This window comes from Choristoneura fumiferana, chromosome Z, assembly GCF_025370935.1.
Source record: "Choristoneura fumiferana chromosome Z, NRCan_CFum_1, whole genome shotgun sequence".
Taxonomy (NCBI): Eukaryota; Metazoa; Arthropoda; class Insecta; order Lepidoptera; family Tortricidae; genus Choristoneura; species Choristoneura fumiferana.
Window position 1 is genome coordinate 14,410,571 of NC_133472.1, and position 23,449 is coordinate 14,434,019.

Here is a 23,449-nt window from a genome sequence, read left to right on the forward strand (position 1 = left end):
TTAAAACACATACAGTATGTAAAAGTGTTTTATCGAACACCTACCTATAATTTTTCATCATACTCGAAGCACCTACGTAGATCTCACAAGGCCGTTGGATTTATTCCTTCGTTGATTGAGACTCATATTATCGACTAAACAATCGTCAATAGGAAGTCAGCGACTTTCGTCGCTTAGAGACTCAGTATGTTTATTACAATTAAACTAAGCAGAGGCCGTATTGTCTAACGTTTCTGACGCTCGCGATCGCAATCAAATGACAGTTTTTTGCGAAATCTGTCATTTAAATACGGCCTCAGGTCCTTGACAATTATTATTGTCATTGTTAGAGAACAGAACAGAACTATAATATCAGTTGTTTATCGTGTTGCGTTATATTCGACTCAAATGGATAAAGAAGAAAGGTGGGTAAAAAATAGATTACAACTTTTTCTCGCTTTAATCACCTTTACGCTTTAATAACGTCAAGTTTTACATTTTTTTAAATAAATTCGTTGACTTTAGCACCGCACTTTAGCGGACTGGAATAATGAAAGGCGGGCGAAAAGAGCTCAAGATGTTGCGATACCGGGACGTTTTATTATTTTTGCTTGCGAATTGAATAGTTGCGATCACTAATAACAATACATATCTAAGTAGGTAGGTAGGTATATTTATATACACTTGTAGTTCCTATACAATGCTACGAAAAACTCTTTCTACCAGTTTTGCTGACGAACAACGCACTACACTACTTCGCAAACCAAATGTTTTATTCCGTGAAAATGAACTTGATTATTTATTGCACGGTTTGGGATGACAGGGGTTTTCGACAACTACTCGTAGGGGCATTATATTATGATGGACATCTCCGACATGTATTGCTGGCTATGAGACTTTTTCAGTGCAAAAATGATAATGAAGACGTTTCTATGGCCAATTTTCCGCTTACGTGTCCTGATTAGTAAGTAAACTATGGCAAAACGCTTTGATTGCGTTTTATCGAATTCAACGTACCCTCGCCCTATTATAATTTCGACACGGTGCGGCCATAATCAGCAGGGCTACTACGAAACTCGAAACTCGAAGTTCGTGTCGTGCTGTCCCTCTGACACTTATACTATTTAATACGAGAGCGAGAGGGACGGTACGATACAAACTTCGAGTTTCGAGTTTCGTAGTAGCCCTGCAGTATCTAGACGTATGTACGATCGTCAGCATAAACACAAATGTATCTTATCGAAACTGATAGTAAGTACCTATCCTTTGGTCATTAGGTATCAAACCAATCTATTTGCACCGCTCCGCTACCTTGAACATCTATTGTACAATAGGTACAGAGCAGTTGAGGAAACTGAATCGGCTATAATCTGCGGTAATCGGCTATAATTTGACTTTTGTTGGAAAAAGCTTTCCACAGCTACGCGTGCTTTAATTTTCTCTCTAGAGGTAGTGGAGGAAGGTACCGAAAAACGGGGTGAATAGGGACGAAATCGAAGTTCAAACCTGGATAAAAGTTCATTTTTATATGTTGCACACATATACAAAAAAAGGGTTCCGGATGTATGCATTTTAGTTTGTCAATGATATTTTTTTGTTTCATTTCATAGTTTCAACGATAAACACATAATAGTAGACAATCCCATCTCACCCCGTAGTTGGGGTTAGAATTAAGGGTTGACGCTTTCGGCTTATGACAATAGCTCGACTTGTCAAAAGAATATTTTATTTATGTAGCAAAGTTATTTTTTTCTCAAACATGCTCGGAAATGTATGCGTTAATGTCACGAAATGGAGACATGAAGTTTCTCATTTATGGCTCCCTATCACCTCCCTACATAACTTCTTGGCCTAGGCCATGAAGTATGTATGAAAATCCATTATTGTCCGCTGCTCTAACTTTTTAAATTTGCTTACTAACATTAAACTGATTAAGGAAAAATTACGAACAGCCAACCACCACTACTCTGATAAGCGATGCGATGCGATGCGATGCGATGCGAAGCGATGCGAAGCGATGCGAAGCGATGCGAAGCGATGCGAAGCGATGCGAAGCGATGCGATGCGAAGCGATGCGAAGCGATGCGAAGCGATGCGAAGCGATGCGAAGCGATGCGAAGCGATGCGAAAGCGATGCGAAGCGATGCGAAGCGATGCGAAAGCGATGCGAAGCGATGCGAAGCGATGCGAAGCGATGCGAAGCGAGCGATGCGAAGCGATGCGAAGCGATGCGAAGCGATGCGAAGCGATGCGATGCGAAGCGATGCGAAGCGATGCGATGCGAAGCGATGCGATGCGATGCGAATGCGAATGCGAAGCGATGCGATGCGATGCGATGCGATGCGATGCGATGCGATGCGATGGATGGATGAAATATTTCCTCAAATTGTTTGAGAAAAGCACTATACAAACCTCGGCCAGAACAGGGATTGCTGGACTCGTTTTATCCGTCTACCCCGAACTCGTCCATCAATCCCTTACTTCATGGCCTCTGCAGTAATGTACTATTATGTTCCTACATAAAACAATTATTTAATGTTTTCTGTATGTTGTGACCTTGAGACGTATAGTTTTTTAGATCATTTTTAGGCTTCCGGAGCCAAAACGGTAAAAACGGAACCCTTATAGTTTCGCCATGTCTGTCTGTCTGTCCGTCCGTCCGTCCGCGGCTTTGCTCAGGGACTATCAGAGGGCTAGAAAGCTGTAATTTTGCACGGATATATATGTAAACTATGCCGACAAAATGGTACAACAAAAACAATTTTTTTAGGGTACCTCCCATAGACGTAAAGTGGAGGTGATTTTTTTTTCTCAACCAACCCTATAGTGTGGGGTATCGTTGGATAGGTATTTTAAAACCATTAGGGGTTTGCTTTGACGATTTTTCGATTCATTGATCTTTTTGCGAAATATTCAACTTTAAAGTGCAAATTTTCATTAAAATCGAGCGTCCCCCCTCCCCCCTCTAAAATCTAAACAGGTAGGTGGAAAAAATTTGAAAAAATTCAGGGTGGTAGTAAGTACATCAAACTTTCAAGGAAAACTATAACGGCTAAGTTTGCTTGAGAATTATTAGTAGTTTAAGAGTAAATAGCAGCCTAAGGTATAAAATAAATATACCTAAACTTGGAAGATTCCGTATAAAATACGAAATCCTTAGAAAAATATTACTTATTTTTTTCGTTATGGCTACGGAACCCTATTTTGGGCGTGTCCGACATGCTCTTGGTCGGTTTTTAGTTCAAGTCTCGAACTATCAAACGCGTGCTGTTAATAAGTTCCCAAAAATCGACGTTGTCGCTACTTTCCTCTGTAATAACTCTCATTGGTCTCCCCTCTGCTAAGGACTGGTTTCACTATGGGTGTATTTATACCTACCCATTGTCATTTACATGTCACTACCTCAGTCGCTTGTTGCGAAAACGTTCTACAATATACTGAACTCAATTTCAGCGAATTTACTTAAACAAAAGCATGTCAAATACCCAGAATACCTATTACGTCAAGTACAATAAAAAGGTCGTCTTACTGTAAAAGATAATAAAATGATTAAGTACCGTGTCTGCAAATTACATCCATTTTATGAAGATACGATACAATTTGGTTGTCAGTGCATATACGGGATCTCATCCCATTTGAAATAGAAACATCAAGATGATAAAACGCATGATATACTTATTTGAAAGCTGACATTCAAAATACATAATTTAATTAAATAATTACACTTCGATGACGTCACACATTAGTTCTGCAATTAAGCCAAATCATATGCAGGAACGCTCTTGCTTTGAGTAAGATAATAAATCTTTTTCCATGTAACGGTTTTTTGTAAATTTAGTACTTATCAATTGAATTTGGGAAGTGTCTTCTTAATTGAAGTAGACCCTGTATAATTTATTTTATCGATTAAACTGTAAAATAATAGCTACCCAGATCGATTACAAGATACTACCTTATTTTCAAGCTATTTTTATGACACAGTCGAAGAAACTGAATCACGTACCGGATGGAACCTTTTCATAGACAACTTTGCTATGATTTCCTCGGAAAATGTATGGGATGTCAAGATGACATTTGTCTAGCAGCACAAAGGTTCTACCCTGGTACATGATCCAGTTTCCTCGATGGCAAATGACTCAGTTTCCTCGACTGCACGAGTGCCAATAAAATAATGACACAATGAGGGCTACCGTTACCGCGCTCACCAGTGGCGCCACTGTTCTGTAGACAAAGGTCCTACCTGAAGTAAACTTAGTGGTTAGTTTGTTATTAAGCGTGTAAAAACAAAATTTACACCATAAAAATATCAAGTATGTCACAGTGTTGCGTAGTCCCGTTTTGTTCGGAAAAATGGGAGGAAAAAGGTTTCCGAAAGACAAAACTGTCTCAAAACGCAGACACTCATTGTCCCGTAACGCATATTTGCCATAATTAATTTCAGATATAGCAAATTATTCACAACATTTTTCTAAATTATAAATAATAACTCGCGTAGCTCACCCAAAAACAGTGACATTTGACATTTCGGAGACCTCTCGCTGCACTAGCGCCTCTAGCGGCGAATTCATACGCGATAGCCCTCATTTATCAAACACATATTATAAGCAAAAATAAATGGTAAAAAATTAGTCGACCGGAAAGTTATCGTTCAAATCAACGCTTTCTTGGCAAACAAGAGAAACATGTGCGCTCTAATTAACTTATTTAGAGGGAAACTTTTGAAGTTCAGTATTCCGAGAAAAAATTTGGACTTGTCATCATTATATTGACGAGCTGCGGGACTCCGCAACCGTATAGGGCGCCGTAATAAACTTAATGCAACTTTTACCATTTTTAACACGCTTTTATTAGGTTGACCTGTATGTAACTATGTAATAGAATCTAAGGTTACTAATTTAACCATCTTCCAAGGGTCGTAGCGTAATGAAAATTGGCAGCTGTATGTAGTTGTGATGACAATACAATAATATGGTACTGTCGAACTGATCTGATGATGGAGCCGGAAGATATAAACTGGAACTTCATGATGGAATATCACATCGTATCATAGTCGTGTTGGCACTTATGAGAAAGGCCATGTAATGGACTTTGAACATGATCAGGTTTCAAGGTCTAATGATGAAGCCGGAAGATAGGCACTGGAATTCCATGATGGAATATCGTATCATAGCCGTGTTTGCACTTGTGAGAAAGGCCACGTAATGGACTTTGATCACGATCTGGTTTCAAGGTTATAACAAACCTATTATATATTGAATAGTGTAGATATTTCGTTAACAAAGACCAAAAAGTATAAAATAAATTAATAGTTTAAAAACACTAGAAACACTAGAAAAACACGCTTTTATAAATGCACGTAAAAACAAAAAATAAATAATGGATCGTTCAAGTTGTCTCTATTTCTGGGCTGAAGTATAAACTATGTGCTTTTAATTATAATATTTGATTGTAAAAGCGTGGGGGCAGCTTTCGCCAGGAAGTTAGTATAAGTATTTGTTAACAAGAAAGTCTCCTGTTCCAGCGCCCTTTCGCTTTTACAATCAAATATTATAATTAAAAGCACATAGTTTATACTTCAGCCCAGAAATAGAGACAACTTGAACGATCCATAATTTATTTTTGTACGTGCATTTATAAAAGCGTGTTTTTCTAGTGTTTTTTAAACTATTAATTTATTTCACACTAAATTTTCGTTTAAGTATTTTCGAAGGATTTATCAAAACCATCTTAGACTAATAGAATATTGTATATACCTATGTATACGTACGTAGATACCTCAGGTTCCGCCTCAAGAGTTGATTTAACTACCTATGCGCTGATTCAATCTTAGTTACACATAGCTGAACACACTAAAATATCAATTATTACATACAAAATGCATCGCTCTCACTATTAGTGCATTAAGTACAAATTTTGTTAATTAAGGATTAGTAAAATGGACGCGCTGCTGTTCGCACTGGTATTGGAGGTGGCTCTACTTCAGCTAAGGATTCAGGGTAAGCAATGTAATTAATCCATGTAACTATCTACAAACAAATAGCTTTCGTCTCCCATAGCAAAAATGAGAAACGGCCCCTTTCAGTTCTGATTTGATTACCTACCTACATTAACTCAAGTTCTCCAATCTCGCTGTGACACAAATTATTTTTCAATTTAAAAGTACAACTCGTCTGCCGCCGTGCAGTAGACCTGCCTATATAAACGTAGTTCGATTTATGTGGGTACAAACATCTAAGTAATTTTTTATAGGTACATTTATGACTGGGTACTTTGAGCACTCGCTAAAAGAAAAAGTACAGTGGTTTCTCTATCACACTGTCGATTTTTTCATATTAATTACAATAAAATATATAGATCCTACGAGTACCTTATGTTTTATGTTAGGACACCGACTGAGCTATATACTCGTACTTGTATACTATAATTTTTTAATTTTTCAGACTAGACTACATCCAACGCTCGTTCCAATGAATCTGTTATTTCAATGAAAAGTCTTTTAAATTCAATATTCTGATTCTAGTGGTCTTACATGTTTTTGCCGATCTATGTTTGCTATGAGTATTTCGCTAAAATCAACGTTTAGGTACAATGAAAGCATTTTTACAAATACCAATGGAACATTTAATTAAAAAAAAAACTACTGAAAGACAACAATAAATAAGAAGAATCGTTTCAACGAGTATTGATGTTCCAAATATCTTAGTATATCTTTCCAGGCACCAATATATGTAGATATACTCGAACCAACTGAATTGTCGCCCACTGTGGAACGTTGTAGATTTTGTACTAGATTTAGGTATTTGCCAGTATGTACTCTTAGTACTGCTAACCTACAACGATTATTATGAAGGCCTCAATGTAACTAGGATTAAAAAATCTGGTCTCATCATCCTTCTTCAAAGATAGCCGTAATAAAAATTTACTTTTACTACTTAAGTAACTTTGAAATGAATAGGTACCTACACCTCAATTAAAATGAGCACCGTCATCAAGGTGATTTGTTTTTAAAAGCTTTTATTTAGTTTCAGCTGTACCGTTTTCTGTCTGTAATCAAATCTTGCAAGTTAAATTTGACCAACTTCCAGTAGTCGGATTGACTTGAAATGTTTGTATCAAAAATGATTTTTTTACGAAAAGGGCAATTATTCGAATGTTTCAACCACCTCATTTATCTGATCACGTAATTTACGAATTGGCTGTAGATTTTGATGTCGTTTTCGATTATTTGTTAGAGCTCGTGTATTTCTACCAGATAACAAAAAACTGGCGTCAGAGTATTCGCCATTTTTACAGAAAAGTGTCCAGAAAAATGAGACGGCTGAAACGCTCGAATAATGGCCCAAAAACTTATTTTCTAGAAATAATGATAATGATTTCTTGATGAATTGCACGAAAAATATATGTTATATAATAGATACATTATAATGCGTTTAGATAGAATGTCGATCGATAGTTTGATTATTATGAATGCTATGTTTCCTATTTTATTATATTAATTCTATACAAATCTTTGAAAACTATAATCGATATAAAAATACTTTGAAACATAATTGGAACTGTATGGCTAAGAATTAGCTAGCTATAGGAAGAGGAACGGAAATGGACGAATTTGCGAACTAGAGCGAGGCATACTTACACTGCCATCTTGTGCTACTCTGAGTCCATATTTCCAGAGGGCAGCACAGAGCTTCGAAGTCGATACTGGAAGTGTGCTCGCAAAAACGAGAAGGCGCAATACAACAAGCTCGTTGCCGACCGGTAAGTTACGTTACGATGAATACCCTCACAGATGGCTCCACAGTACATTTAAGTTAACTAGCATTTAGTATAGTCTAATAATATTCTAATCGAATCCAACTCAACTCAATAAAAGAGTGACCGATTTTTGAAAACATATCACTCGAAAATATAATTCAAATATATGTATATGTGATATAACTATAGGTAGGTACACGAGAGTAATCGTCGTCGAGTGGTCGAAAATTTAATTTAAGTCATGATTCTGTAGTAATCAGCAGCTTTTACTATCTTCGAATAGTATTTTCGGAACTTAAAATCGGTATCCAAAAAAACATTCGAACATTAAAATAAAATTAAGGTTTTCTTTTATTGCTGAAAACAAATGAGCACCAACATTTAATGTTTAGGTACTTCGGTGACTGCCGAAGTCAAAGCATTTATTTATGAATTACATACCACATGATTATGATTATCAAATTTTTTGCATAGCTTTGCGTTGGGATACTATTTTGATGCATCAGCAGCGTTAGGTAGCTACCTTAAAACCCTGCACCTAACTAGTAAGTATAACTACTCTTCTTGTCAAACAATGTTAATGGCATCCTGTGCAATGCTTCTTCTTACCAGGGGTATAAGAATTATAAGGCTTTGTTACTACTTCGGATTCCTGTGTCTCTGGAACGGGCATCTTCACCCTGAATTGCGTATACCCGGAGCGTAAAGGCACTGACAATACATCAAAATCTCCTTCCCACTCACGGAATTTATTGCATTAGGTACTCTATGACATTTTAGTGTAATGGTGGGAGATGTGATCCGCAAGTCGCTGGTGGAAGTGGCGGAGCTGGGCCAATGGAACGCGTTGCGACGAGCGGCGCAGACGCAGGAAGGGCGCGCTCGCGCCGCCGCTGCGCTGAGGCTTACCGACGAAACTCTTACGCAGTTAGTAATTGCTATACAGTGATGATGATAAAACATATAAATTAAACAACCGGTTAACCAATGGTATAAGTTCTCAACTCATTTTGCCCACCGCCCCTTTAAGATTTTTTTTCTGAAGCTGCCGCTTTTTAGCGTTCCGGAGCCAAAATGGCAAAAACGGAACCCTTATAGTTTCGCCATGTCTGTCTGTCTGTCTGTCCGTCTGTCTGTCCGTCCGTCCGCGGCTTTGCTCAGGGGCTATCAATGCTAGAAACCTGTTATTTTGCACGGATATATATGTAAACTATGCCGACAAAATAGTACAATAAAAAATTCAAAAAAACATTTTTTTAGGGTACCTCCCATAGACGTAAAGTGGAGGTGATTTTTTTTTCTCATCCAACCCGATAGTGTGGGGTATCGTTGGATAGGTCTTTTAAAACCATTCGGGGTTTGCAAAGACAGTTTTTCGATTCAGTGATTTGTTTGTGAAATATTCAACCTTAAAGTGAAATTTTTCATTAACCCTTTACCAGGCCCCTCAGAACTAGCGTGTCTTCATACGTACTTTATATACTGTTACAACCGTATTTAACGCCTTGTAAAAAATGTATTTACGAAAGTCGGAGATGTTCCTTTAAACCAGAAATAAAAATATGGGTTACGGTTATCACATCGCCTGTCTAAGTAATTAACTGTCAGACTCGATTTTGTCTTATTATATTCTTGATCAGGCGAAGGGATATTCCTCGCACATCTTATTCTTCAGGGAAAGTCTTTAAAAGGAGATTTTACAGCTAGGTACATGAATTCGCGCGTCCCCCCCCCCCCCCCTCTAAAATCTAAACCAGTGAGTGGAAAAATTTGAAAAAATTCACAATTGTACTGAGTACTTATATCAAACTTACAAGGAAAACTATAACTGCTGAGTCTGCTTGAGAATTATTAGTAGTTTAAGAGTAAATAGCAGCCTAAGGTATAAAATATACCTAAACTTGGAAGATTCCGTATAAAATACGAAATCCTTAGAAAAATATTACTTAATTTTTTCGTAATGGCTACGGAACCCTATTTTGGGCGTGTCCGACATGCTCTTAGTCGGTTTTCTTTTATTTACTACATAAGGGATCTTAATGATCTTATTTCTTCGTGAGCGTTTTAATGCCACTGTCCCCTAACTAAATCGGCCACGTTTAGAATCCGTGGCCCGGTGATTGGAGAAATTTAATATTGCATCTACGAAGCTTGAGGTTGTGGCTTCGATCTCCGGTCGGTGCAGTTTATTCTGTACCTATAGATAGCCATAGGTATGTTTGTTCTTAAGGATACTCGTACTAACACTTTTAAACCTACTATACCTAATAGGTACGTGCTTGGGTTAGTTTGGGACTAGGTCAATAGGTGAAACGATATCAATAACCCAGGTTTATAATAACAACCACAGAACTAATACCTATTAATAAATAGAAATGGCATTACACGAGAGCAAAAGCTCGACGGGCCCATATAGGTCATATGGCTAATTTTATTTAACTTATTTTACTAGGTCAATCAGTCACAAGTTAATTGCTCAAAATGTGAGAGATGTGTGTAGAGTTAAAAAAAAACAGATTTCAATGATGAGTAGGTAAAGGTTCCGTTATTAATTAAAAGCTATATGACAACACAAAAAAGTGCGAATTAAAAGCAGGAGTGAACAAGTAGCAAAATGTTCTCATTATTAGTTGCCTATGTGATAACAACTCACGTTTAGAGACAGATACCTACCGATACAGACCAATTAAATCAAATACAAAAAGCCTAGTAATAAGTTACCAATAAAAATATTCATTTTCACAGGACTCAGAAGTCGGTGGTTGAAAACCTGCAATTAAAGCGTAATGAATGGGCTCTAGAGCTTTGCAAAGGCGACCATCAAGTAGCTGTTCTTCGGGATAAATTAAAAGTAAGTTGAACAAAACAAAGCTTAATAAGCAAACTTTGTTCTCAATTTGATCAAGTTAGTATTATCGCTTTCTTTCACCAAATTGAAGTTATTGTCTTAATTTGAAGATTGATTTTTGTAATTTAATTTAGAAAGGAAATACGGAGTTTCAATATTGTGGATAGTTGAAGTGCCTAAGTGTGCCCACAAAGACTAAAGGAAGCTTAAAGGAAGCTTTGGGCAGGTTCTAAGTGCGACCAGGAACGTGATCTGATAATATATCGCGATCTGCGATTCTAAGTTTAGACTATGTTTGTGTCGAGACTTATATTATGTGACTAGAATTTACCCGCGGCTTCGCACGCGTAAACTATTCGATCTGGTACAATTGAAATTCAGCGATTTTATAAAATTTCCCTGGGAATTCCTAAACTTTATATCGTGATCTTCATTGAGGTTGAGAACAACTGTCCAAAATTTCAAGACTTAAAACAAAGCGCTTGAAATCTCAAGATTTTATCCCTATCCCGTGGGAATATCGGGATAAAAAGTAGCCTATGTGTTATTCCAGATGTCCAGCTATCTACATACCAAATTTTATCCATATCTGTCCAGCCGTTTTAGCGTGAAGGAGTAACAAACACACACACACACACACACACACACACACACACACACACACAAACTTTCGCATTCACCCGATTTAGACTCTACTTTTCATTTGACTGTGAGGAAAGTAAAATACTACAAAAAAAATAGAATAATAATAAATTGAATTTACTTACTTATATCCAATCTCCAACGGTACCTTTTCGACTGGCCACTTGCCACGGACGACTATAAAAAAATCGAGTTGGTCACGACCAAGGAGTTTAATTATATACAAAACTGGAGGTTGAACGCCGAACGTAGAAGTTTGACCTTTATTACCTACTAGCGTTTACCCGCGGCTTCGCACGCGTAAATCATAAAATACAGCAGTTGAATTGAAATTCCGGGATTTTATTAAATTCTCGTGGGAATTCCCTAAAATTACATCCCGGTTTTCATTGACGTTAAATTAAAACACCCATGCCAAATTTCATGACTCTAAATCTAGCGGTTGTTATTTCAAGATTTTATCCCTATCCCGTGGGAATATCGAGATAAAAAGTAGCTTATGTGTTATATTCCAGATTCCTGCTATCTACATACCAAATTTCATGACTCTAGTCCAGCGGTTATTAGTTCGAGATTTTATCCCTATCCTGTGGGAACATCGGAATAAAAAGTAGCCTATGTATTATTATTCCAGTCGTCCAGCTACCTACATACCAAATTTCTTGACTCTAAGCTCAGCAGTTGTTATTTAGAGATTTTATCCCTATCCCGTAGGAATATCGCGATAAACAGTATCCTATGTTTTAATCCAGTTTATAAACTAACTTATTACCAAATTTCATCCAAATCCGTCCAGCCGTTTCAGCGTGAAGAAGTAACAAACATACTCCACTCACAAACTTTCACATTTATAATATTAGTAGGATTTGTATATTCCATCTCTTTCTTTCACATTTCACGAATGACTTCCATCTCTTTCTTAACCGACGTGCATCTAGATGGCCATGCCGAAACATGAAAAAAAAGTGTCATTGACGTAACTCAATTATCTTCGACTCCGTGGCTAACCGAAATATAAAAAAAAAATACTTTCCACTCTAGAGATGAAAACGCTATTTTCCACCCGGCTATCTCTATCTACCCATGAAAATTAAACTTTCCGAACAGCAGGGCTACTACGAAACTCAAAACTCGAAGTTCGTGTCGTGCGGTCCCTCTGCACTTATATTATTTAATACAAGAGCGAAAGGGACGGTACGATACGAACTTCGAGTTTCGAGTTTCGTAGTAGCCCTGCAGGAGAGATTTAAATTTTATTCATAAAACACCCAGGTATAAGTAACCAGTTTATTTTGGTATGAAGGTATGTTGGTATGTTGGGACTTTTTTCTTGGTCTTTACATCCTCCATCGTTATAAGTAACTGGTGTCGCTATAAACGGTTTTGACGGTAGTTTTAAAAATAAATTAACCCGTCACGCGTCCTAGAGACTACATTACCATTAGTCTCTAGGACATCTGCCGCACAAAAAAGTTAGGAACTAAAGTAGTCTCTAGGACGCGGAACGGGTTAACGTGCTAGTAACACTTTTTTCGGAGTCAACCTGTTGTACTCGTAGGATGACCTCTTGAACGCCGGTACGCGTTTGCGCTACGCCGAACGCTGGCTAGGCGCGCGCGCCGAGGCCCTCGAACTGCGATACCAGTGGGCGGGTGCGACTGCGCCGCGGGTCGACCACGAGGCTCGCGTGCATCAAGAACTCGTCAAATCATTCGAACTGCAAATAAAGGTGCGCTTACAGTTACAGTTCAGTATCAGGAAGCGAGGAAATGTTTTACTTTATAAAACATGGTTGGGTACAGGTACTTATTATATACTTGTGTGTGTGTGTGTGTGTGTGTGTATACACTAAAGTAACTACAATTACGATACTAACAAAATTACACTGCAAAATCAAATTCTGTACAAATTATATGGTTTTTTTACTTTATTTTATTTATTTTATTAATTTATTTATAAATAAATTTAAAATAATAATAATATAATATTTTATTTTATTTATTTTATTAATTTATTTATAAATAAATTTAATATAAATAAATAAAATAAAGTAAAAAAAAAACGATAATTTATACAGAATTTGATTTTTTCAGTGTAATTTTGTTAGTATCGTAACGTAATTGTAGTTACTTTAGTGTAAGTTTACATAAAGGAAAAAATATTCTGCAAGAATCCCGTTGCAGGTAAAAGCCTCCTCGAAACTGAACCAATTTTCTCTAGGTTTTACTATAGTTGCGTCCAATTTTACTATCCCTTTCTTTTTACAGGTATAAATAATAACTTATATGTATATTCTGCCAGATTTTGAGTTTAAACGTTGAGCGTTTTAACTTGATATATTCCATGTTAGTTGATATACTCGTAGTAGGTAGCCCCGAGTAACTTTCGTTAATTTATCTTACAGGAGCGCGAAGCATCCTTAGAGTACTGGCGAGTTCGATACTCCGACGACACGGCGCAAATAAACGAGCGGCTGGCGAATGTGCGCGATCTCTACATGGAGGCGATAAAACGACGGGAAAACCTGCAAAGCCTGGTATAATATAGACGTAAATAATTGGGAGGGGGGGGGGAGTGTGAGGTTGTCGGCGAAGCAGATTTAGATGGCTGAACCAAGGCACGCGTCATCGTGAATGACAATGACTCCACCTATACATCTATCTAACCAGCCAATATTATTCGAAACCAACTATTGTATTAAAAAATACAAACATTGGAACCTAGGACCTCCTCCTTTTTTGAAGTCGGTTAATGAGTGACACTTTCATATACTTTACCATTGATATAAATTATTTAGTGTTTAATGTTAAAACGGCTGTAGGTACGATACGATGGGCACTGAAGCTAATTAAGGCTAAAAGACAGGCGAAATATCGCTATAGGTACCACGCGCCATATAAATCTGCCTAATAGCTAATAGTTCATTACTTAATACTCAGTTTTGACGCATTTTTGAGATACATTTTTTATGCGACGTCTTTACGTTACTCCCGGATTGTGTTCGAATCCGACGACACGGCGCAAATAAACGAGCTATGTGCGCGATCTCTACATGGAGGCGATAAAACGACGGGAAAACCTGCAAAGCCTGGTATAATATAGACGTAAATAATTGGGAGGGGGGGGGAGTGTGAGGTTGTCGGCGAAGCAGATTTAGATGGCTGAACCAAGGCACGCGTTTAACGCGTTATCGTGAATGACAATGACTCCACCTATACATCTATCTAACCAGCCAATATTATTCGAAACCAACTATTGTATTAAAAAATACAAACATTGGAACATAGAACCTCCTCCTTTTTTGAAGTCGGTTAATGAGTGACACTTTCATATACTTTACCATTGATATAAATTATTTAGTGTTTAATGTTAAAACGGCTATTTTTGACGCATTTTTGAGATACATTTTTTATGCGACGTCTTTACGTTACTCCCGGATTGTGTTCGAATCGCTTTAACGATATACTAGTAGTGCCTATTCAATTATTGGAATTATACCTTTATAGTTTTTGTGGTACTAGTCGTGGACTTTTAGGCAAAGTTAGGCGGCGGAAGGTATAGACACCGTAACGTCTAACGTAAAAACCTCACGATACTAACGACATCTAGCGTCATTTCGCCTGTCTTTGAGATTGAGAGAGCACGATAAATTTTGGAAAATGTTAAACCAATATGCATTGCTGCATCTGTTTATGTAGTAAATAACATGTCGTGTATGTACAGTCGGCGCATGAAAATGTTGACCACTTTAATACTTTGTTTAATACCAGATCAAGGCAGAGTGGTACGCGTGATAAAATAGGTTGTCAATGTCAATGTGACATGGTTTTAAGTTGCTTATAATTTTCATGGGCCGACTGTACATTTAATTCATTCTCCTTTTGTGCCACCAGTTCTTATGTAGCTGTGTGTGTAATCATTCCTACGGGGCTACGGCTTTCTTCCAGTACGACTTGCACGAGGGAGAGATGCGCGGATGGCTAACGTTCAAGCGCGAGCGCGCCGCGCGGCTGGCGCGAGAAGCGCGCCTGCGCGCCGCCGCCACGCGTCTGCAGGCGTGGTGGCGCGGCGTCATGGTGCGCGCCGCCTTCGGCCAGTACAAGTACCTGCGCCATGCCAAGAAGCTACCCGCTAAGGGGAAGAAGAAATAAACTAAATAAACTACACATACCTTTAGGTAAAAACTTAAGGACCTGTTGATACATCTGTTCCTACATATGTTAAGCTTGAAACGCACTAAGACCGTGGTGGCGGAGCGGTGCTTCGTGGCGCGGAGGCGGTAAATGTAATATTCAAGCTAACATGAAAGTCCGCATAGAATACCGCGCCACGCGTATTTCCCGCGCGATATTCTATGCACTCTTTTATGTTACCTCAAATATTACAACCGGAACCGCTCCGCCATCGCTGTCAGAGAGTTTCAAGCTTTAGGGCCCATCCATAAAGTACGTCAAACTAATTTTGACCATTTTTAGCCCCCCACCCTTGTCATACATGTTGCTATTAAAACAGTCAAAACTTTATTCTTGTGTCACAAACTGCCTGTGGGTGTGTGTCACGTAATTTATGGATGACCCCTTGGTAATAGCTAATAGAATTTTATAACAAACTATTGTATTATTAAAATGTGGAAAACTGTAGTCTGTTCAGTACTGTAATTATTTAAAAGTTTTTTTATAACAAATATCTGTTTTTAATTTTTGACAATTAAAGTTTTTATTTTAACAAGAAATAAAACCGCTCTAACTACCTACGTGTTATTTTTGATTTCCGTTAATTTTCATAGTCATTTGTGGTACGAGGTTGGTAAGTAAGGTTTTACGAATGAATTAACGAGTGATCGTCACGAGTTTGTAAAACCTTGCCATTCGTGTATCATACGACGTTTTTCAATACATTTGTGAGAAAATTGGCAATTAATAACACAAAATTGAAAAATAAAAACAAAACAACGCAAAGTTTTACAAAAATGGCGCGTCCGTAATGCGCATGCGTAGCGTAAGTTTTGTTTTTAATTAGATTAAGTAGCTAAAATTATCAGGCAAAGTTCGACGCGTTCAGCCACTGCGATTTTTTCGAATAAATAAAAGGTGGAAATCATTAAAAATCTGAGGTAATTCAATTACAGTTTATAATTATTACAATCAATTGTGCAAATATTATGATACTTAGTTTTTGTACATTTATACATTTTTCTACGTATAAGTCGATATTTTTTATTTTTGGCATTTAAAACTCTTTGCTTGTAAAATTTTAAAATGGAAAATTAAAAAAAAAAACCCACTAGTGGGGTAATAGTATTACTGCAGAGGCCGCGAAATAGGGGATTGCCGGACGATTAGTAGCCGAGGCTTGTATAGTGCTTTTCTCAAATAAATCCAAGAAAATAATACCATGTCGGAAACAATAACTTATTTTAATTAAAAACCACTCGTTTTAGGTATAAACCGTACAATTAATTGTTTTTTTTTCTATTCCCGTCATAATATATTGAATACCTGATTACATAACCTAATTATATAATCTAGATAAATAAGAGATTAAAAATTAAATACCTACACCTACACATCATTCACAAACTATGTTAGATAGTCAATAATAGTAGTTTACGCAGCTATTACGTAATGAGGATCCTTAAAACACGTGTGTGGTTTTATGAAACGAGGCATAGTAAAATCGGTTGCTGGTCATTGCCAACGGTTTTTTGAACCATTTTTGAATGCATTATAGATGATATGGGTGTAGATAAAATAAAATAACCCACTGAAATAAAAGACAATATATATATAATGTTAATGTGATAATGTTGTATGAAATTCCATAACTATCCTCTAATTTGAAAATAGAACGAATTTTCAATAAGTGCTATACTAACACGTACTAGCATTCCATTAGGTACCACAAAGATAAGGACGACATTTCCTTGGATGTTTGAGAAATAGTAGATTATTGTCGTGGCCTGGAAGTAGGCAATTGCTGGCTGAGTATGAGTATTAAACGGACGAGCTTGCGAGTCCGTTTAACTAATACGAAGCCAGCAATTGCTATTCCAGCCGAGACTAATATAAAGCTTTTCTCAAAAATGGTGAATAATTCTGAAATAGAATAAACTTTTTCTCAAAATATATTGTAAAATTAAATTATATTCCAATATTTTTCTTATGCTTTCCCGCCTTTTTTCATTAAAAAATAAACTGCAGGTGTATTTTTCCACCGAAAACACCACAAGCTATTTCAGACCCAATAGAAAAAGTCCGGAGTTCCAACAAAATATCTGATACCGGCCATTAGACTTGGCTGTATGTATACGACTTGTGCCAATATTGCCATGGCCTTTTTAACTTTAAAAAAAATGTGACTGATTGCAGGCGCGCTAATTCATTATTGTCGAGCTAGCGCGCCTGCAATCGTTTTAACTTTTTAATTTTTCGCTGACCATAAACTATGCACTTCACCTTCTGATATGTAAAGAATAATGTCAACTTTTACGGTCATTTTTGAGAAAAGAATATTTGTATTGTATTAATTATACGCATTAACACAGCGTGAAGGTTCATAATGATATGTATGTATGTGCTTGTATTTAATTCGTATCAAAAAATAATTATATTATGCATTCACGATTATAATTTCGGTCCCGACGTTTTGAGTTCATTTCAGTCTCATGGTCACGGAAAAACGAAAAACAAAAATTACCGATTGAAGTAATGTTACTTTTTTAACTTTATAGTAATGTGAATTGGGTAACGTTAACAAGCCCTACTATTAGCTACTATGTAAAGAAAATTTACCGTTATGAAGTAACGTTACTTGGGTAACGTAACCATAATTTTAACGATTTTTACCGTTACGTAACGTTACTTATAATGTGAATTTGGTAACGTTAACAAGCCCTGCTGCGCTGCCAACGTCAATAATTCAATTCAACATTGAATGGAAGTATCGTTTTTAGCCTCTTGCTCTCGCACACTCGCTATGCACTCGTCAATCGGTCGGTTCATGCGAACGAATGAATGACTCACTCACTCCTCCCTCAGCTCATTCCTTCCGCGCTCTCACTCACTCAAGTGAACAAAATGTGAATGTCAGTTCAGTTGCTCGCAGGTCGCACGCGTGGTGGGATGTGTTGATTGTGTCAAATTTAAGATACGAAATTCCGGACAGAATTACACATCAGTTAATCTTCTATCCCTACATAACTCGAGGATAAAGTTATAATATTTATTTAAGAAAATATTGCGACGCGACGTCATCACTGTGACACCTAGGACAGAACTTTACTCTTGTATGGAAAGTTGGATTTAAAGTTGTGACTTGGTAAGTTGTAACTTTTATATTTATTTACACAGAGGATGTATCAATTGTTTTTGTGACTTATGGCTTACGAACTTCTGCTTGATTTGTTTTATTTTACTCGCAAGTCTTCTTACATCGTTGTACCTAAATACATATGGACCCAATGCCACCACAAAGCATTTGATTTGATTAGAAATGTTCGCATTTTACTCAGTAATTATTTCAAAATTAGCACATACGTGCAAAGTAATGTCCTTAATCATAAGTACATAATATAAATTCACATGCTTAGGTGTTTTTTTAAGTGGGCAGATAAGGGTGCTTACCTGCAAACGCTGCAACATTTATTCAAGAGACTTGTTTTGACTTGTTTGAACTAGTTATAAGTAGGTCCCTATTATACCTACTTAGTCCAAATGAAACACACTTTTCTTATTTGTTATCTATAACATTATGGCACATGGCCTATGCTATTAGGTTTAATGATGTTTATTTACTATTTATAAATACACAAAACTGTAGCTAATGCGCGAAAAACATCAATTTAGGTGTTTAAGTGCCTACAGTCACTATGTAAATAATAGATTACCTAATTCCTTCCTACCTACGTACCTACCACGTTAGTCATAGTGAAGAAAGGTGTTTGAAAAGCGAAAAAAAACCTCGTGGCAAAACCGTAGGCAAGTACCGAACATAACCCTATTTATCTAGCAAACAAGGGTAGGTAGGGGTTCAACGTGGAAAAAGAGCTGTTTGGAAAAAAGGCACGAAAATATACCTAGGAGACTAAAAGCTAAACCAAACTAACTAGAATCTATGTAATATACCTAATTACGTAACACCTTACATGTTAATGGTAACTAGTAAGTACCTACCTAATTAAAATTAGAATCTTCAGAACTGCCAAAATAGGTACAAATAACAACCCTGCGAAATGGGACAAGTGCGAGTCTAACAGCGTGGAGAGGATTCTTATACCAGTTTTCAATTCAATCTGTTCAGTAGGTTAGGGTAGGGTAGGTTTCCATTTATTCTTTTTGAGGTATGGAATCCTAAAACACGTGAATGCTTTCAAATCATACATAATCAAATCATACAACCAAAGTGTAAGTTACTACGTATAGCAACTGAGACCCGCGGTGGTAAAGATTCTGCATTCATTCAGGGTAACTTACCTAGCTAGCTACAAAAATAAATGACTGCACAAAAGGATAATGAATGAAATGAAAATAATGTAAATGTCAAAATCATGCTGTCATTACACGACATGTAACTGTATGTGTAATCACTCACTTCAACTTTCGTGACACTACCTATACCTACTGTACATATTTAAAATACTAGCTTTTGCCCGCGGCTTCGTCCGCGTGGAATTCGGTTATCGCGCGCTGTTCCCTCGGAAACTATGCATTTTTCCGAGATAAAAATTAGCCTATGGCTCTCTCTGGCCCATAAACTACCATTATGCCAAAATCACGTCGATCCGTCGCTCCGTTACGACGTGAGACGGACAAACATACAAACGTACAATAACACACTTTCGCGTTGAAATTATTATATTAGTATAGGCTATGTAATTCTAGATTACGGTAGGCATCAGGCAGCTACCTACTTACCTATCACCCTGGAGCTGCCGCAGCCGCACGCAGCGTTGGCGAACTAATGTCAAGCGACAGATGCGCATTCCTGTGGACGGTACGTGCAGCTGCCGGAGTTTTGCCGATATCACAAGAATAGGCAGATAACGACAACACATAGGTAGCTGGGGAACGAAAGGAAGGCTGTGGGGCCAAAGTAAAATGACACGTGCTTAACTATTACTTAATTAGTTGTACAGTCACCAGCAGCAATATTTGACACAAAGCATGCATAAATAACTGATACGACTCTATTACTAGGGTTGGCAGGACGGGTCAGATATTTCACGCTCCGCTGTGTGTTATACATATTAATGCAGATGACTGTACGAGTATAATTATGTAGAATGGTGGAAATGCAAAATAAACATCTGTCTTTGACCCAGACATTGATGATCATATCATATGAAAAAAATCGGCTAAGTTTGAGTCGGAGTCGGCACATGGTTATGTAGAAATTAAAAACTGTAAAAAAAATACTTTAAACTTTAGCATTCTGGCGGGTGCAAAAATAAAAATGGAATGACTGTAGGTAGGGACATCTTTCAGAATTGAATCTATGATTTTCGGAGTTTTTCATTTACTTGTGTTGGAAGTCTTAGTTTTTTTTAATAATATGGCTGGCTATGTTCATTGGAGGACAATTCTGCCAGGTCTTAGTTTATGGAGTTCATGTCACATTTTAAGTCGAAGGCTTGTCAAAGAGAATACCAGAATACCTATGCATGTACCCTTGATTTATTTATTTATTAAGAAATTATTATTTTTACACCTTCAAAAGACCACACACTCATTTGTGACAGGTATTATTGTTTAGCTTTGTTATTTTGGTAAATCAAGTCGTTACCTGTATTTGTTCCTTACAAAATACTTATTATGACAGACAGACGCACGAACAGACTATAATTGAAAAATTTGCACAAAGTTGCTGACCCCCAATAAACAAAACGGACAGTATCGTTGCACACCTAAGTGATATTTTTAAAACACGACGCGCTGCGCTTGCTACAACGAGCATGAATCAAAACAAGATCGCATTATCAGAAAACACTCGTGTCGCTGTTTTATTGGGAACTTGTTCGCATCTATTCATAGTTGACTATGAAACTAAATGCGCACATCACAGCCCTCGACTCAATAAGTTAAGAGGCGGTGCGTGGTGCAGCCACAGAGCGCATGCGCGCGGTTGATGCAACTGCGCTTCCGAGAAGGCGATCAACGGCTCGTGGGGGAACAGCAATTTGCTGTCAGATATGTGTGCCGACTGTCGGTAATTGCAAAAATCGCTCAGCCTGTCGCGGAACGAGATTGTGGTCCTTGTATTGCATGCAACACATATGTTCGCCGACCACTTACTCTATAAATGAGTAGTTGGAAAAGGTTGCCATTTACATAAGTATCCTGCACCCTGCGTATATTGAGATATCTAGGTACTGTTGCATAGCCATTTGAATGTTTTTTTCATTTCATTTCACACTAATATGTATTATAAATGCGAAAGTTTGTAAGTCTGTTTGTTTGTTTGTTACTTCATCACGTCTAAACCATTGAATCGATTTAGATGACATTTGTAAACAGATAGTTTCAGTCTCGGAGAAGGACATAGGATAGTTTTTATCCCGGAAAATTACATAGTTCCAGCGGGATAGTGATAAACGAATTCTACGCGGACGGAGTCGCGTGTAACAGCTAGTGGATGCTGTTTTGCAATACTTACTGAGTCAACCCACGGTAATTTTGCAATACAATGTCAACTGTAAAAAATCTTTTCTAAGGGTTGATATTGTATTGCAGAATTAATCAGGGTTAACACACTTGCTAAAGAGCATCCAGTTGTAAATATTGCATACAAAGATATTGTCGGAAGCTCCCTGTAATAGTGGCAAGAAGAAAACTTAAGACCTGTGCCCTTAGTGTTAGTTTTCGGTTACAAAATACGTCTCGATCGCGTTCGCGTTAAAATCTCAATTTGTATGGAAACACGAACAGCGCCTCTAGCGGAACGTTTGCGATGTTCGTGTTTCCATACAAATTGAGATTTTAACGCGAACGCGATCGAGACGTATCTTGTAACAAAAAGTTACACTAAGGGCACTGCAAAATAATTCACCCACCTCACTTAAGAGCGTGCAAACGAAAAATTGCCCATTCAGCGATTTTGAGGTTTTTCAAATGCCTTATTAATGTCTAAATGCTTACGTTTTTTAAGGAAAAACTAATGTAACATATAGATAAACTCTTATTCTGATGTATAGCGGTAATTTCCATTTATTTCCGTCAGCGATTTTTTTTTGCCAAATCATTTTGTTAGTGAGGTTTTACAAAAATACGCGTCAGAGCTGTCTTTCATGTGAAATATTTCCATTATAACCCACCACAAACAGTGTAACTTTAGTATTTTATAATAGGAAATATAGTCTTTTAAGACATAGGGTCATCATATGTATCAAAATATTAGTTATTATTATTCAAATACCATTCTTCAAAAAGTCTAAATCGGTCTACTTCATCATTTTTTATCTCATTTGTTGTGATGTATTTGCCAATAAAACAATTTTATTATAAATCTACAGGAAATGTTTAGTCTGTAATATTTTTTTCAGCGCTTAATAATAGCTCATTTAATTTTGACAATTTTCTAAACTTGGGTCCTAAATCGATTATATAACCGCGCGCGTTAATAGTTACGACTCAGAAAGCGCCGGGCTCTCCCAAGGAACGGACGTATCGCTCTGCGCTCTCCGCAAGGTTATCAACCTTTACTGCAAACACCCGATAGTTATAGCGTGTCCGCAATTGCTTGATACTTGATAAGTAATTTTACATGTTAAAATTAAATGTTTTAAATTTTCGCAATTTTCACTCAAACTAATACGGGTAAATGCATTTTACATTTCACAAGCATTTATTTAACTTGCCATATTAGTATGTATGTTAGTATGTAGTGTGTAAGTATTAACTAAATTTGACCCACTTCCCGATTTTTGATTGAGATGAAACTTTGCGTGCATGTGTGAATAAAATAACAATGTAATATTATTATTATGACATGAAGCTGATCTGATGATGGAGCTGGAAGGTAACCACAAGAACTCTGTAATAAAACGACATAACCCCATCGAGTTTGGGCTCATTAGATTTGTCTTGACGAGTCCTAGGTGGTAACCAGGGACAAAGGTACAGTCAGCAAAAAAAATATTTTATTAAAAAAATTAAATGTAACTTAAAGTTATTACAGCTTTTATTTAATTTGCCCTGTTAGTATGTTTGTTAGTATGATAGTGAGTATGAT

The 23,449-nt window shown here is 37.1% G+C and overlaps 2 protein-coding genes across 2 annotated transcripts in view; both read left to right on the forward strand.

The window, feature by feature from the left end:
• The first annotated feature begins 269 nt into the window (after positions 1-269).
• Positions 270-15,950, forward strand: LOC141438720 (uncharacterized). The gene is made up of 7 exons (XM_074102646.1): positions 270-404; positions 5,905-5,975; positions 7,232-7,253; positions 10,480-10,585; positions 12,783-12,953; positions 13,629-13,760; positions 15,172-15,950. The coding sequence occupies exons 1-7, from the start codon at positions 388-390 to the stop codon at positions 15,373-15,375; spliced, it is 723 nt and encodes a 240-aa protein (XP_073958747.1). The 5' UTR covers positions 270-387; the 3' UTR covers positions 15,376-15,950.
• A 2,352-nt stretch (positions 15,951-18,302) lies between these two features.
• LOC141428649 (uncharacterized) overlaps positions 18,303-23,449 on the forward strand; it is a 46,105-nt gene continuing 40,958 nt past the window's right edge. The window contains exon 1 of the mRNA XM_074088660.1: positions 18,303-18,541. The gene's annotated coding sequence lies outside the window, so the exon portion shown is untranslated. The remainder of the gene's footprint in view (positions 18,542-23,449) is intronic.

Coding starts and splice junctions, on each gene's coding strand:
- LOC141438720 (XM_074102646.1), top strand. Junction 12,954..13,628: donor CATTCGAACTGCAAATAAAG/GTGCGCTTACAG, acceptor TTTATCTTACAG/GAGCGCGAAGCATCCTTAGA. Junction 13,761..15,171: donor GGGAAAACCTGCAAAGCCTG/GTATAATATAGA, acceptor GCTTTCTTCCAG/TACGACTTGCACGAGGGAGA.